At 51.2% G+C, this 16,449-nt stretch overlaps 1 protein-coding gene across 1 annotated transcript; it reads right to left on the reverse strand.

Moving 5' to 3' along the window:
* Positions 1 to 2,220: 2,220 nt before the first annotated feature.
* Positions 2,221 to 15,521, reverse strand: LOC114901245 (ubiquitin-conjugating enzyme E2 3-like). Its single transcript, XM_029232892.1, has 5 exons — positions 15,515 to 15,521; positions 11,686 to 11,763; positions 7,975 to 8,016; positions 7,052 to 7,082; positions 2,221 to 2,566 (listed from the first exon to the last, which is right to left on the reverse strand). Exons 1-5 carry the CDS (start codon positions 15,518 to 15,520, stop codon positions 2,469 to 2,471), a joined length of 255 nt encoding a protein of 84 aa, XP_029088725.1. The 5' UTR covers position 15,521; the 3' UTR covers positions 2,221 to 2,468.
* Positions 15,522 to 16,449: the final 928 nt, after the last annotated feature.

Consider the following 16,449-nt stretch of genomic DNA (forward strand, 5'->3'; position numbering starts at 1 on the left):
GACTGACCTACCTGGAGGGAAACAGAGACACATGCCCGGCCCACAGCAGCTCACAGCTTCCTTCTCTGCCCTAGAGAACTCCCCCACTTCCCTAAAATTCAGATCCACAGTCCCATAGCCCCTTAGAATTCCATGCTTTGGAATTCAGAGTCGTTCAGCCTTCAGAAAATATCGCATATACCCTTTATACTCTATAAACTCTACCACAGGAACCCGAGCAGAGTCTGGTAATCAAACGTGTTCATTTTTCTGCAGTGACGTCTGAAGAATCAGTCAAGTGGGTTATAGAAAGACTCTAAATAGCCTCATGGCAGTTCAGGTCAGATTTTGCTGACAAATCAGTTACCAAAATCTTAAGGTCTTGGGGTCTGGACTGTGCATTTAAGGGCTTGTAAACCTTATTTGGGCACAAATACTTTTCATTTGTTATGCCATTTTCATTGCTGTTCACATCACTGTTGCTTGTCTTACAGGCAGAAACTCTGACATCTCTCTGATGGACAGAGCAGTTACCTGGTCCCACCCTGGGGAAACCTTCGGTCCTGGCCAAATACTACTCGCCTTCAGCAGCTCTGTCTGCGGCCCTGCTCACTCCCCAACCACCCTGGATCTTCTGCAGTGTACAGGTCTCCTCCTTTCTCCACTTTGACTTCGCTAATGTGTTTGCCTCGGAAAAATGAACTCTAGTAAATGGAGGCCTCGCAGCTCTCCCGATTTCTAGTCTATTTTTTGTCTTCAGTAACATCTCTGCTGTCATGTTTTTCCTCAGACTTGACCTTCAGGTGACTTTCTGATCCGCCCCAGTCCCTTTGTCTCCATATTCCAGGGGAGTTCAACCCACAGACACTCCTATTGTTCTTGTTTCTTATTTTCTTTGGCTCCACGTGTCTTTGTTTTCTCTTCTTTCTCTGGGAATGTTCCTATTTAAACACGTCCTAGTTACCAGTTTCCTTCATCTACTTGGTTGCCAGTCCCCAGCCTGGGGGCCCTGGATCCCTAAGGCCTACTAGGGAGCACTTTTCAACACTTCAGTCAACTGGGGGCGGCCCTACCTTGCCTGAATCAGGCTGTGCAGACCAAAGAGGCAGGTCTCTTTGTCCTGGCACTAGATCAGCTCAGTGTGGTGACCAGGTCCATCCATACTGATGAGGGAAGAGCAGGGAGACCCAGGCTCCACTGAAAGAAGGCTGAGGGGGTCCCTGGTGTGGGAAGGTGGGGACATTAGGATTCCACTTCCTGCTCTAGTGTGTGGTAGCCTATTTCAGCTTGACAAATCAGGGAAGGACTCCCAGAGGTAACACAGGAGCAGAGACTGGATATGGGGGTGGGAGGGTGGGGGACGCAGCTGTGGAAGATCTGGAGAGAAGTGTTCCAGGCAGAGGGAACAAGAGGTGCTGGAGCTCTGAGGTGGGAGGCCAGAGAAGAAGAGAGGGAAGGAGGCATGGGTGCGGGTTGGATCCTGTAGGACCCTGTGGGTCAGGGGGGAGCACTTTATTCTTAGGTGTGATGGAATCCCTGGAGGGCTTTAAACAGAGAGGATGTAACCTAGCGATGTTTTTATGTTTATTTATTTATTTATTTATTTATTGGCTGCTCCGGGTCTTAGTTGTGGCACGCGGGATCTTCATTGCCACATGTGGGATCTTTGTTGTGGCATGTGGGATCTTTCTTAGTTGTGGCATGTGGGTTCTTAGTTGCGGCATGCAGGATCTAGTTCCCTGACGAGAGATCGAATCCGGGCCCCCGCTGCATTGGGAGCATGGAGTCTTAACCACTGGACCACCAGGGAAGTCCCTGATCTAGGGATGTTTTTAAAATGTCCCTCTGGGGACTTCCCTGGTGGTGCAGTGGTTAAGAATCCACCTGCCAATGCAGGGGACACGGGTTTGATCCCTGGTCCGGGAAGATCCCATATGCCGCAGAGCAACTAAGCCCGTGCACCACAACTACTGAGCCTGTGCTCTAGAGCCTGTGCACCACAACTACTGAAGCCCGCGTGCCTAGAGCCCGTGTTCCGCAACAAAAGAAGCCACCGCAATGAGAAGCCCGCGTACTGCAACGAAGAGCAGCCCCCGCTCGCCGCAATTAGAGAAAGCCCGTGCGCAGCAACCGAGACCCAACACAGCCATAAATAAATAAATAAATTTATTTAAAAAAAAATGTCCCCCTGGCTGCTGTGTGTAGATCCTGTCCACGCCCCTCTCCCTCCCACTCCTGCTTTTCCTGAGTTCCTATTTCCTTTTGGCCATCTCCCTCTTGTTGGTTTTTCCTTGGTTTGAGAATGTGAGATGTCTCCACAGTTCATTCCTAGGACTCTTCTCTCTTCTCCTTAGCAAATTGCTCTGTCATTCACACAAGCCTGTATACTCTTCTTGCATGTTGATAGACTCAGATCTTCTTTACTTCTTGATGCTCTCCTGGTGTGTTAGGATAACAGATCCAGGGCATGAGAGCAGGGCTCCAAATGGTCAGTGTCCTTCACACTCTGAGGGCAGCTGTGTCCTGAAGGCATCTGGGCCCAAGTGTGGAGGGACCATGCTGGTAAACGCCTTCTGGAGCCCACTGCCTAGAAGGAGTCAACAACGTTAAGAAAAAGAATTGCCACAGCGGTGTCCCCCAGGGTTTCCACCTATTCGAGCTGCTGTAACAAAACACCACAGACTGGGTGGCTTACAAACAACTGAAATTCATTTCTCACAGTTCTAGAGGCTGGAAGTCCAAGATCAGGGCACTGGTAGATCTGGTATCTGGTGAGAGCCCACTGCCTGGTTCATAGATGGCCGTCACGTGTCCTCACGTGGTGGAAGGGGCAAAGGAGCTCTCTGGGGGCGTCCTGTGTAAGCACCCTAATGCCATTCACGAGGGCTCCACCGTTAGGACCTAATCACCTCCCAAAGGCCCCACCTCCTAATGTCATTACCTTGGGGGTTAAGATTTCAACATAGGAGTTTTGAGGGGACACAATCATTCAGACCACAGCCATCAGTAGGAAAGAACAGGTGTTTATTCAAAGTCTTCCTCCACAGAAGTGTCAATTAGCAAGAAAAGCATTTTCTTAAAAACCACCAAGATTACATCTCTCTGATCCAGCCACACACGGCCACATTACTACAGAGTTAGAGAAATGAAATCGTTGCTTTTCCTGCCCTAAAAAGAAAACTTTTTTTTTTTTTTTGTGGTACACGGGCCTCTCACTGCTGTGGCCTCTCCCGTTGTGGAGCACAGGCTCCGGACGCGCAGGCTCAGCGGCCACGGCTCACGGGCCCAGCCGCTCCGCGGCATGTGGGATCTTCCCGGACCGGGGCACGAACCCGTGTCCCCTGCATCGGCAGGTGGACTCTCAACCACTGCGCCACCAGGGAAGCCCCTTTGCCGACATTTTAAACCCAAAGATGTCAATAGGTTCTGTTAGTCCCTCCTGTTTCAGGCTGAAGGCATCCTGAGCCTGCATGCTGGACATACATACATATATATTTTGGCTACACCACGCGGCATACAGGATCTTAGTTCCCACACCAGGGACTGAACCCGTGGCCCCTGCAGTGGAAGTGCAGAGTCCTAACCCCTGGACCGCCAGGGAATTCCCACTGCTGGACATTTGACACGGAACTTTCAACTTTCCTCAGAAGGGTAGCCAGCCTTAAATCCCTTGCTTCTGCCACCCTCAACTTTATGGCCCATGCCTCCATCCGCATCCGTTTCTGGAGCTGTTGGATCATTTTGCCCATTGAGCACTGCTGACCTTCTTTCTTGTGCCCTAGCCAGGCCATTACTGCTCCCGAGAACAAACTCTGAGGCCAGGCTGGGCCCAGGCCTAATGGCACTTCTTTCTTCACGTGGATAGAGGGCTAGATAGATGCAGCTTTGTGCCTGTGTCCTTGCCCCTAACAGGTCTCTGGTCCAGTGACGGTGCTTGTTTCCCTGGGGGTCTAGGGTGTGAAATGGCTTTACACACCAGCTTATATGAAGTGTGCCATCCACTCAGTATGAACATTTGTATTCATCCTGCCACTCCTCTGCCTTCAGTGATTCTCCGGAAAGGTCAGCCCTGTGATTCCATTTACCCTAGTGTCCTGGTGACCCCTTGGCTCCCAGAAGGTAACAGGGCCCCAGTTTGGGAAGGGCCATGTGCGGAAGTATCCCCAGGTGCTGAGTCAGCTCCCAGAATATGCTGGAACCCAGCCTCTGTTGAAGGGCTCCCTTTGCCTGCAGGACCCTCTCCCCCGTCCGTCCATTAGACCTGACCCTAGTCCCACCTCCTTCCTGAGGCCTGTGGTCTTCCCCCCGTGACTAGGCCCTTGAGCTGTTGCGGTGATGGGGGTGGGCAGCAGGGGTGAGAGGCAGGCTCCAACGGGGCAGTTCTGTCATTACCTCCCAAAGGGGAGCCCAGCCAAGCCCCTGCACCCCGAGGGAAGCTCTGTGGTAGGGAGCTGGATACACCAAGTGGGCCTCTCTGAAGGGTGAGAATTGGGAGTCTGGGAGAAGTGGGGTGGAGATGGGATAAGAAGGAGACTTTTTTTTAAGGAAAGTCAAAAAGCCACTACTTGGTCTGATAGGGGTTTTGCAGATTTTCTATAGCTTTTTGGTTTTGTTTTTAATAAAATCTCTCTGGCAACAGAAGAGGAACCCCGGTGGTGGTCATGATGAGGCCAGCAGATGGGCCGGGGGAGAACACCAGACCTGAGGGGCGAGCGTTGCCCGCCTGCATGGCACCAGGCTGCTGTCTTGCGGGTGCTGGCGAGATAGGCTGGGACCTGGGACTCGGGACCCTTTCCTGGAGTGCTTGCGCCTGGACAAATGTCTCCTCTCCTCAAGCAACAGAATACAAAGAAACTCGAAGGGACTAAAAAATAACTGCATGCGTGCGCAGGTGGGGTCCGTTATGAGCAGTAAGATACAAAAAGGCCAAAACCCACTTGCCATTTCTGAGGTGCGCGGAGCAAAAGCGGGGGGCTGCACATGATCCCCGCACACAGCACCGGCAAGGGGGTGCACAGATCACCGAAGCCACCCCTCCACGCCCACTCCGGCTCGGGGAGCGAGCAAGCGCACCTGTTACTTGTTCTCACTCCCACCTGCTGCCGCTCAAGTCCCACTAAAGCCTTGCCGGAATTTCTTGTCCGGTCTGTTATCAATTTCTATTGATTAAATAGTCCAAGGACCCAGGTCGGTAACCCTGGGAAGCCATCCTCCGTTTCTCAGAGGACCAGCTTTCACGGCTAGATCTAATCCTCATTCAATCCTCAGCCAGCGCTGCCAGGGAGGAAGCATGTGTCACAGCGAGAAGAGCTGGAGGAACAGAGGCACAGGAGGGATGGGCAGGCGAGGGCGGGAGGGACGGGTGGCCTATGTTGCTCTCAAGGCTTTCTCAGCCTCTGCCAGGACAGGCATCGGGCCAGGAGTTCTGCAGACCAGTCCCATAAGCACCTCTCTGGAACTCCAGGAGACTGTCTCCTGAATTTCAGAGACAGAAACCTGCCCGTCCTTGAGCATCTGCAGTCGGGTGGTGTGGGACCCCACGGTGCTGACGCACAGCTCAGCTGTGAGCTGCCAGGCCGTTGGACATTGGTGTTCTGGTGTCTTCATCCCTTGTTGGGAGACCGACCCTGTGCCGTGTTCTTGGAACTCTTGGGTCTTCCCGTAGCCTGACGAAGGACCAAGATCTCGGCACCGTCCTGCAAGCTGAGACACCTGTGGCCGGAGCTAAGTCATTTGTTCATGTTGGATCAATTGCTTAAGGTCATGCATCTCCATGATATCCCTGGTCCACAGAGAGGAAAATGTATCACTCCCGCCGTTAGCTTTTCAGAGCTGCTGTCCAGTTACTGACCTGGGACTCGCCTTGGAAACATGATATGTGTACCTGTGGCTTACGCGGGAGCTGCCTGCACCACAGTGCATTTTAAAATAAGGTTTTCGACCTAAGATGCCTGTCCTTCAGACTGACCTGAACCCTGGAAGCCATGAAAAGCAAGTTTCCCATGGGGACAGAGTCCAGGGAATTTGCCAGGGACAGGCCTGTGGAGCGTCACTGGGGTGGCCTGTCCAAGGGCTCTGGCAGGTACAGAGCACGACTCAAGTTAGCGAAGAGTGAATGGTTATTTATACTGGGGATCCCAAAGGGATAATTTTACTTTTTCTACTGCAGATCTCCAACAGGGAGAGCAGGCTTGGGGAAATTTTGACTGGACTGAGAAAATTCATCAGCCTGTTGGGAGTCATAAGCGATTACACTGGAAAGGCTGAAATATGGCAGCAACTTGGGCCTGGAGGTCTCTTCTCTGAGCCTCTGACTTGTCTCTGAAACGTGAATCTACCTTCCCGTGCTTTGTTACGCGTGGTTCAAGGAGCACTGTGACCCCTGTCTGAAGTGGCAGAGCCGTGTGATGACAGTGTTCCCAGGGGACACCTAACGTTTATCATTTTGTTTAGGTAAAGACCGAAGGGGTAGCAAAGACACGAAAATTAAAAGGGCCACCCTCACCATGGTAACAGGCAGGGAACGGGGCCCACGGAACACAGAAAGCAGCCTTGTTGTGGTAACAGGATCCTAAGTGGGGATCCCCATAAGGTAGATGCAGACCAGGCTCACACTGCTGCTTGCTTTGCTAAGGAAGCGGTGGTAACTAATCCCGGCACTCTCCCGGCAGTTTCTGGAGCAGATGAGCCTCCCATGGTCACCTATTGTTTGCTGATCCCCAGCTGCAAGGTCTGTAGGCTTCCTTCCAAACTCCACAGGCCTGGCCATCTGGTTGCAGCATTTAAGTGTTTCTCCACCCCCTGGTCCTACTCACCCACACATGATTTTCATAGGGCTGTTCTGGGAGTGGACCAGCTTTGAAACGCCCTTAGGAAAGACCAGGCCAAATTTGACATTAGAGGTTTGAAGTCCCTCAGTTTTCCTCCCTCTCTTTGGAGGTTTAATTAGACTAACCCCTTTCCTACCCTTCTCCTCACTAACCTAATCTCAAACCTTTGAACTCTGAAGGCAAGTCTTAAAATGTGTTGCATCAGAAACTTAAGAGAGGAGGCCAGTTACCCGACAGGCTACCTGTTAAAAGTTTCCATATCTTCTCTTCTGCCTGGAAAAAAAAAAAAGAGACTTCAATGTCAGTTATCATTTAGGGTTATGAGTGAATTACATTTTAATTTACATTTAACAGTCCCCCTCTCTCCCTGTGTCTGGTCAGTGACTGGCTCACACTTGGACTTCATGGAGGCTCTGAACGGGAGGAGGTAGGGGTGATAAAAACCTCATCGGGTAGAAAAGCATAACCCAAATCTTTCCAGGTTTCATAATTTTGCTCTTGCTTCTACAAGGACAGTCATCTCTCATGGCGTGTTATGTGCTTTATACCCCTTTATATCTTCTATTTACCGCTGCTCGGTGTGAGGGGAGAGGGCCAGCATGTGGCACTGCCGAGGAAGGCTGGTGGGAGCTGTGGGGTAAGGCCTCCACTTCCCAGTGACACTGTTCCCAATTCCCAGGAACTCCTGGGATGAGTGGAGACTCCTCGGGATGTGGTTTGCAGCAGACGCGATGTGAGGGAAGCCTGCCCGCTCTGCCCTGGGCACCCGAGCTGGCACTGAATTCTAAAAGGCCAAGAGCACGTGGTAAGGGGCCACGCTGAGGCCCCCTGCGTATCCCCTCTGTGAGCGATGCCGCCTGAGTGAGGCCGGGCAGGGGAGGCGCACAGGTCCCCCCAGGAGGTGAGCAGTGAGTCGGGGTGGCGGGACAGACTCCGATGTAGCCAGGAAGGCTGCAGATCGTAACAGTGACCGCTGATCCGGCATCAGAGACGTGACGCTGTCAAAACCACGATGGCTGAGAGTGGTACCAACATGCTGCGGTTGGGGAAAGTGGGCAAGCAGCGTCTGTCTGCAGAAGACATGATGCTCTGTGAGTGGCTCGGCCAGCACCTCAGCTCAGCTTCTCTTGGACAATGCCACCCGTAAAACCTCTGAGGCACTTACATAGCATATTTCTGTGTCCACTCTCTCGCTAGTCTGTTGTACCTGGAAGAAAAAAGCAGAGGGGGTGACACCCTCGTGCATAATGGTCACTTCCTTTCAATGCGGAGCAGAGAACAGAACTGGTACGGGGGCAATGCTGCTGCTTCCAGTCAAATACCGAGGACTGATGGACGAATGCAATAAAGGCTGCCCGGAGCGGGAACGTGCCATTCACGGCCGTAAACCCCTAGCCTGGTGAGTCCTGAGGGTTCTTCACAGCTGTCTGCTGGGGAAGATTTAATAGCGCAAAGAATCTCCTCCCTCCGTCTCTCCCGTCCTACAACATGGATGAGGAAGAGATACACAGAGGTCAGCGTGGAACAGCCCTGGCTGTCCAGCATGTGGGCTCCAGGAATCTGGCCACCAGAGTGTGAGTCAGTGCCACTCTTGGCAGCATGGAGCAGGTCTGGTGCCCATTGACAGTATGTGCGTTTATCCTCATTACTGTAATGAAATCTGGTGCCATGACACTGTAAGAGAGATTTGTAATCAGAGGAGGCAATGAAAACAACCACTCTGGGTATATCTAAAATATATCATAGTCAGTGTTGAAATAACTTACTGCCCTGCACGGTCCTGGATGAGCTGGGCTCCCTCCCCAAACCTGAACAGGATACAGGAGGGGGCACCCGGAGGAGTAGACCCCCAACCCATTCCCTGCTGGGTACTTGAGCTAGACACCGGGACTGACACCATCTGCCCCAAAGTAGTGTGCTCTGAGGGGCAACAAGAAGGACGGTGGCAAGGACTCGGAAGTCTCCTTGAAAAATGGAGCTCTTAGGCTGGGTGGCGCATACGTGGGCATCCGTTATATTATTATGTACGATATTTTACATGCCTGAAATAGTTTATAATAAAATAGTGCGGGTTTTGCCTGTTTTTTTTAAAAAAAAAAAACTTACTTCACAATATGAGGAGAGGAAGCTGTGTGTATGGGAGGCTTATCATCTATTACCAAATGATTTCTTCCAGGACGGGTCAAACTTCCAAAGCGTCTCTGCCTTATCCCCCAAGATCTCCTACAAAGAAGATCACGCAGTCTTGCCAGACCCCCCTCAGAGTCAGAAAATTCTTGCCAAAACGTCAGTCTACTTTATCTTGTTCTCCTGTGGAAAGGAGATTTTAAAAAGACAGAAACACCCTCTTCTTTTGTAGGAGATAGGACTTTTTAGCTTACACCTCTCCAACTCACAGGGCTTACTGCAGGCTTTTAATAATAGGCGCTGTTTTCTCTTTGTCCTTGGGCAGGCAGTCAGGAATCCTGAAAATGCCCAAGAGACACGCAGGACTACATCCTGTTTGTTTTAAGAAAGATCAGCAGCAGCTTATACTCTCATGAAGGAGGTAAGATGGAAGATTCCTACCTTACAAGACACGGCAGCATCTCTCAACAGGGAAAGGGGCGAGGGAGTACATTCAAGACCATGAAACACGCCTTGCAACCAAACCCCTTGGAATAACAGTCATACTCAAGAGAGTTATTTTAGCATCTGCCCGCCTCTGCCCAGCACACCCCAGTCTCCCCTGCTAAAAGCTGGCAAGGTCTCCGGGATCCTAACCACATTTAACCATGATTTAAAATACGGAGGCACCAGATGGCCTCTGGTGGCAATGCCCAGGAAGAGCTGCGGCTGAGAAGCCCGGTGGGGCCTCTTCCCACAGCTTCGATACAACGTGCACACACGGGGTAAGGGGTCTGATTCCAACTGAGCCATCAAGGTCAACCTCGGGGCAGTACGACATATCACAAACCCTGAGATCGGGGGCCCTGAGACAGACTCAAGACTTTTGCGCATGTCTTGCTAAAACGCAAAGCCTTAGTTCACCCTGAGGAAACATCACACAAACCCCAAATGAGGGACCTCTGACAATATAACTGATCAATGCCTCGCAAGAGCATCAAGGTCATGAAAGACCAGGGGAAACGGGGGCCCTGCTACAGACCGTGGAGATGCAGGAGACAAGCCAATAAATGCAGTGCGGGGTCCTAGAACACAAGGGTGACAGCAGTGAAAACTGGTAAAAAAGTAAGGCCGTCAGTTTAGTTCAGAGTATCGTGGCCAACACTGATTTCCTGGATTTGATACTTGTACTACAGTAACGTAAGATGTTGACTTAGGGAAAGCTGGACAGGGATATATGGAAACTCTGTACTATTTTTGCAACTGTTCTCTAAGTCTAAAATTAATTCAAAATAAAAAGTTAAAAAAAAAATAGGCCGACACATCTGGGTTCAAGTCCCACCCTCCACTATGAGCCATGCCATTTTCAGGAGATGACGTGCCCATTCAAAGCCTCAGTTTTCTCATTCACAACCAGAATCGACAATTTTATTTTAAAGATAAGAATAAAAATATATATTGGTGTATGAAGAAAAATCCTGGAGGAGTGTATACAGGGCCATCAGTTGTGATCTCCTCTGGGGATAGATTTATAAGGAGACTGATTTCCATCTGTATGTTAGTTAGTTCTCCAAATGTTCTAATTTTAAAATAACCAATTTTTATCGATTTTCCAATCAGAAAAATAAAAATATGCTAAAAGTGATGTGGGGCTTCCCTGGTGGCACAGTGGTTGAGAGTCCACCTGCCGATGCAGGGGACGCAGGTTCGTGCCCCGGTCCGGGAAGATCCCACATGCCGCGGAGGGGCTGGGCCCGTGAGCCATGGACGCTGAGCCTGCGCGTCCAGAGCCTGTGCTCCGCAACGGGAGAGGCCACAACAATGAGAGGCCCGCGTACCGCAAAAAAAAAAAAAAGAAAAGAAAAAGTGACATGAATCCCATACACATCACTGCCGTGTGACCACATCTGGCCTGCGGCCTCTCCTGTTGGCTCCATCTTGGAAGCCTCCAGAATCTGCCTCTTCTGCCTGCCCTCGTGCCACCTGCCCTGCCTTCACAACCAGCCCGGCCCCCACCCCACCTCTCCGCACCGCAGCAAGCCACAGACCCCATGCCATGGGCCACCCCTCTGGTGTCCTCCCCGCCCCCAAACACAGGCTTGTCCCCCTGTTCCCTGTGGGCCCTCCCATGCTCAGGGCGATACCCCTGCCATCCGCCCTCACTGTCATGTCCCACTTTCCTGCTCTGTGCTTCTCCTCTGCGTGGCCCAGCTCTCATACTAAATGTCCCCCACACAGGACTGTGAGTCTCATGAGGGCAGGACTCCTCTGGGTGCGGGAAGGAGGTGACTTGCCAGGGCCCCAGACCAGGGTCTCTCCACCTGCAGACATTGAGGGCCGTCCTATGCAATCCAGGGTGCTGAGTGGCATTCCTGGCCTCCACCCACTAGATACTAGAAGCACCTCTCCTCTCCCCACCTCCCACCTCAGGCTTTAACTACCACAAATATCCCAGGACATTGCCCAATGTCCCTGGGACAGGGGCTGAGAAGCCCTGTCCTAGACTGAAAGGGACTGCAGAGAAGGGAACTGGAGCCTGAGACATGTCCCAACTCAGCCACCCTACAAGCAGCACCCCTGAAACCACGGCTTCAGGAGGAAGCCCTCACCACCCCGGCCTTGCTCACAAGAGGAATGGATTCTGAAAGTCCAGTGTTTAACTCCTGGGAGGCCGTACCCATGGTGGTGGATGAGGGCCCTTGGGAGGAGTCCCAGGTGCAGCTTTCTGTACCAGTGACTCTATCACACGCTGTCCCTGTCCCGTCCTTACCTTTGGGGGCTTGAAAGGATAATCTGTAGGAAAGTGGATGGTCAGGAAGAAAACACCTCCTTGGTAAGGACTGTCATTCTGGAGGATGAGACACCGAAAGTGGATTAGTGCATTTGTGAGCGCGTACAGCGCAACAAGCAAAGCGAGGGGTGCACTCGGCAGCTGCTACCTACCGGGCCCACGATGGTGGCCTGCCAGTGGAACAGTGCAAGACAAAAGAGAGACGGGAAACTGAGACTCCCTGACAAACACGTCTCTCCACCAAAGAGGAGCTGCTCTGCTCAGAGGGTGCCGTTCACGCAAGCCTGCCCTCACTTCTGACACCAAACGCCCCTGCAGGGGGTTCTGTAATTTGACTAGACTCCAGACTCATGAAAGGCTTTTGTACTCACAGCTCCAGTTTATCACAGGGAAGAGCTCACGGGGACAGTCCAGGAGGGGTCCAAATGCAGAGCTTCCACTGTCCTCCTCCTTGGAGTCCTGGCACTGATGTGTGACAGCACACAGAACACTGCCCGCAGGGATGCTCACCCCTGGCTCAGCGTGCAGAGTTTTCACTAGGGCTCCATCACGGAAGCAGGATGGATTAATGGACCACCCACGTGGCTGATCTGAGTCTCCAGCTCCTCTGGCAATGACCCAAAGCCTCCACCTTAAACCACGTGGCTGGTCTAGCTAGTGTGGCCAGCCCTCACCCTAACTCACATTGTTGGTATGGGTCAAAGCCTTTGGGTAAACAGACAGTCCCATCAGGCAGCACGTTTTAGAGATCGCCTCCCAGCGGCTAGGGACAGAGGCCAGCTCTTTTAAGAACAAAATTAAATTCCTCACTACCCAGGTGCCAGTAAACTACAATTCAGCCTTCTCTTTGCATAGAATTAAGCCTTAGGTAGGCTTTAGCCACTTTCCACATTACTTTTATAAATCTTTCTCCTTAGTTCTTCACAGTTCACTCTGAAGTCCTCTCCAAAGGGTCTCTTTTAGGAGCCAATCAATGCCCGTGGCCCTGGGGCTTCAATGCGGCCACCCTCCATCTGTGTCCTCTCACATATCCCCCAAGTGGTGCCTTGTGCTCCAGGGACTAGGTGACAGAGCCAAGAGCAAGAACAAGGGGGGCTTCCCCTGTGCTTCCCTCCCAGGTCCCCACCTTGGGTGGTCAGGCCAGGCTCCCTCCTTAGTGGGTTAGAGCCTTCTCTTGCGGCACATCCCGCCTGCTGCCCTCTCTGGAGTCTCAGGTTACTTTCATTGCTGGACCCATCCCTAGGGAAGCTCCTGTACACTCAGCAGGGCTGGGCTAGAGTGGGCCAGTGACTCACTTCCAAAGCTCCCAGGACAGTCTTTGTGGAAAGCACCTATCTGCCCACCCGAGTGGGCTGCTGAGAGCATCTGAGGGGTCTGTTATTCTCTAGGGAATTCTGTCTTACGGCTCCATGACGGGTGTGGAAGTATTAGCCCAAGGTTTCAGACCTGGTCCTGTACTGGGTTTCCTGCCACCTGTTCAAATGTCTCACAGGCTCTACCCTTGACAGCAGGATAGGAAACTGCCAAGGCATGAGAGGGGGTGCAAGTGAAGGGACCAAAGGAGAGGTTTCCCCAAGCCCTAGAGGTATCCGAAGACAGAGCAGCCCCTGACCTTTTTTAAACGTTTCAAGAAATGCCACTGAGGAGAACATCTTTCCCTACAATAAGGCTGCCTGAGCTAATGCAAGTGTCACTTCTTTTTCTTTTGACTGCCTTTATTCCAACTCATGCTAATCATTAGTTGGTAGGTACACTTTTGCCCAATCATAATATAGAATAGAATTGCTTATTAAATAAGTGTTTTTGATAATTAACATACTAGAGAATAGGAGCCCGTGGGGAGGAGTAGCTAATATGCGTGGCTCCTTCTGGCAAACAGGTTGGGACACTTTGGTCCCATTCACTTTAACCCCTGAGGTCTGCTGAGGGGCTGAGCAGGGCTTGGGGGCACAGTCAGAAGAGAAGGACCCAAAAGAGAGAGGAAGAGAAAGGAAATTGCAGAGGGATGCTGGCAAGGGGCTACTTGCCCACAGGGCAGGCATGAAATGGCCCCCAAAGGTAAGCTAGTTTCCAAGGCTGTACGAACCTCATCAGAACTCAGGTACTGAGTACAGAGGGCGGCCAGCCTCTCGGGTGAGGACAGCCACCTTCCAGCAAGGGCGGCAGGGAAGGGTGAGAGTGCGTGTGGTGAGAAGCAACGAGGGGCACCTTTAGAAAGCTGAGGCTGTATCAGCACCAGTCCAATCTTACCAGTGAGCCTAGTTTACGTTATCTTAAGCAACAGGTAAGAGGGGAAAACACGTTAGCAAGATGTGGGACGCTTGGAAGGACAACACAGATCGGGTAACAGTCACGTGAAGCCACCCTTGTTCATTAGCTCTGCGTATGCAGTGGGAATCGTTTCTGTTTTGCTCTAAAAAAAATTATTTAAACTCTCGCATAAAGCTTTTGGAGTCTGCCATTTTCAGTGGCTCTGTCTGCCCACCTTCAGCTCCTCTAAGCCTCAGCCCACAGGACATGCAGGAACACACACACATGACACCACTTCCTCTTTTATTCCAGCTCTGTGAAATTTTTCTTTCTTGTATTTTAACATAATAAAGTTTTAAAACATACCGCATCAAATATGTCATTTTAGCCACTTTTAAGTGTACAAGTCAGTGGCATTAAGTGCGTTCACAATGTTCAGCAAACCACCATTATCCATTTCTAAATCTGTTTCATCACTCCAGACAAATTCTGTACCACGAAAGAATTCCCCATTTCTACCTCCCCTCAGCTTCTAGGAACCTCTACTCTGCTTTCTGTCTCTATGAATTTGCCTTGTCTAGTTAGTTCATGTAAATGGAATCATCCAGTATCTGCCCTTTTCTTTCTGGCTTATTTCACACGGCATGTTTTCAAGGTGCACCCATGTTGTAGCATGTGTCAGAACTGCATCCCTTTTTATGGCTAAATAACATGCTATCGTATATATATATATACCACACTGTGCTTATTCATTTATCTGTTGATGGGCACTTGGGCACCTCTGGGGGATTGTAAATAATGGTGCAATGAACACTGGTGTACAAGTTCTGTTTGAGTTCGTGTTTTTAATTCTTCAGTGTCCTTGAAGGGCACATCACCCTTCTTTTATGCAGTCTTTCCCTTCCCGGCCTACTTTTCCTTCAGCTGTAGCTACTGCAGCCTTACAGTAAAGGATGAGTGTGTCCCAGAGCCTAAGACGCTCAGAAAGTGGACGTGAAGTGGGAGAGCAGAGTACAGATTTGGGAAACCCAAGTGTTGGGCAGCTTGGCCTATGGCCAGTCGGCTATAGAGGGTGGCAGAGGGCTGGCTAGCGCTGCTCCTTCAGTCTCTCCTGGGGAAGAGCAGAAGTGGGATTAAAGAACTGCCCCTCCCCTTCGCAGAGGCCAGGAGCCAGCACCCCCCCTCCCCTCACCAACCCCCAGAGCTCTGCCCCCTCGTGCAACAGCAGCAGGACCTCCATGATTAGCTTCATGACCATTTTTATACCAACATCCCAAGTTGTAGTTGGTCAGAGGCACCTTCCAGAAGCCAATGTGCCTCAGGATAAGATGGCTTTCTTGTGCCCCAGTGGAGGGAGATGGTGATTTCTGGCAGCATCTTGACCAGGCGGGCTATGAACTCAAGGCGTCTAGTGAAAAAGCAATTCACAACCAAATGAAGGGAAAACAACGATAGGTTTTTTCAAACAAGCAAACAAACAAAAAAACGCGAGGGGCTGATAAATTTGGGGGTCTTGATTGCAAGGCTCCTGGGATCTGGAGCCCTGAAAGGTACTTACAATCATCTCTCACAGGTCCTGCAGAGCACTGGGCAGGAGGATCCCTCTGCAAGTCGGTTAATTCCTGAAACACAAGACAGTGAGCTCAGAGCTGGTGTGTGAACTGGGGATGCTGCTCTACACCCCACACCTCTTGGCCAGAAGTGCATTCTCCTAGAGGGAGGGGCTCCCGGACCTCAGGAGTGTGTTGGCCCGGCTAAGGAAAACAAGTGATCTGCAATACCCTTGAAAACACGGGTCTACTCGTGGCTGTGAAGATACGTGGGAAGAAGGTATTATCATTTCCATTTAATAAGTTAGAAAATTGAGATGTAAAGAGGCTCAATTACTTACCCAAGGTCATAGAGCTGGAAGAGGGCAGGGCTCCATCACCCACTCAGGTGGAGAAGGGCAGGGGCTGGGTTTTAGCTCTGGGCTCCTGAGTGGAAGCACTTAGCCCAGCGGAAGTGCCCAATTAAGGACAGGGCTCCTGTATTTCAATCTCTCTACCTCCCCTACAGCCCTACACACCTCTGGTTGTATGGGAGTCCTAAGGCTCCAAGTGGGAGATGAAGCACATGCCAATCAGTCTAGCACAGCTATCCCATGTACCAACGGGGGAGACAGGAATTACATCATAACTAGATTCCCTTAATGGGATACCAACTTGTAGACACAATCCCCCAAAGTTATCCCAGCCCAGCAGTGAGCCTCAAGGCCTAAGAGTCTGGGCAGTGTCTCAAGCTCTAGCTTGCACGTACTAGGATGTTTCCTAATACTCCGTACTCTCCCCAGATTCCAGATCTGGGTAAACTTCCTGGGGTTTCCGGAGAGGTTCTGAAGAGAAGGAAGGAGGCACAAGTAATGGTCCATCAGGTGGCAGGGAAACTCCTCAGGGGACGGCAAACCCCAGGGCCTGGGGCACGCACGTGAAGTTTAAACCTGGATGATCACAT

This window comes from Monodon monoceros, unplaced genomic scaffold (assembly GCF_005190385.1).
Source record: "Monodon monoceros isolate NGI ecotype Baffin Bay Population unplaced genomic scaffold, NGI_Narwhal_1 Super_Scaffold_2, whole genome shotgun sequence".
Taxonomy (NCBI): Eukaryota; Metazoa; Chordata; class Mammalia; order Artiodactyla; family Monodontidae; genus Monodon; species Monodon monoceros.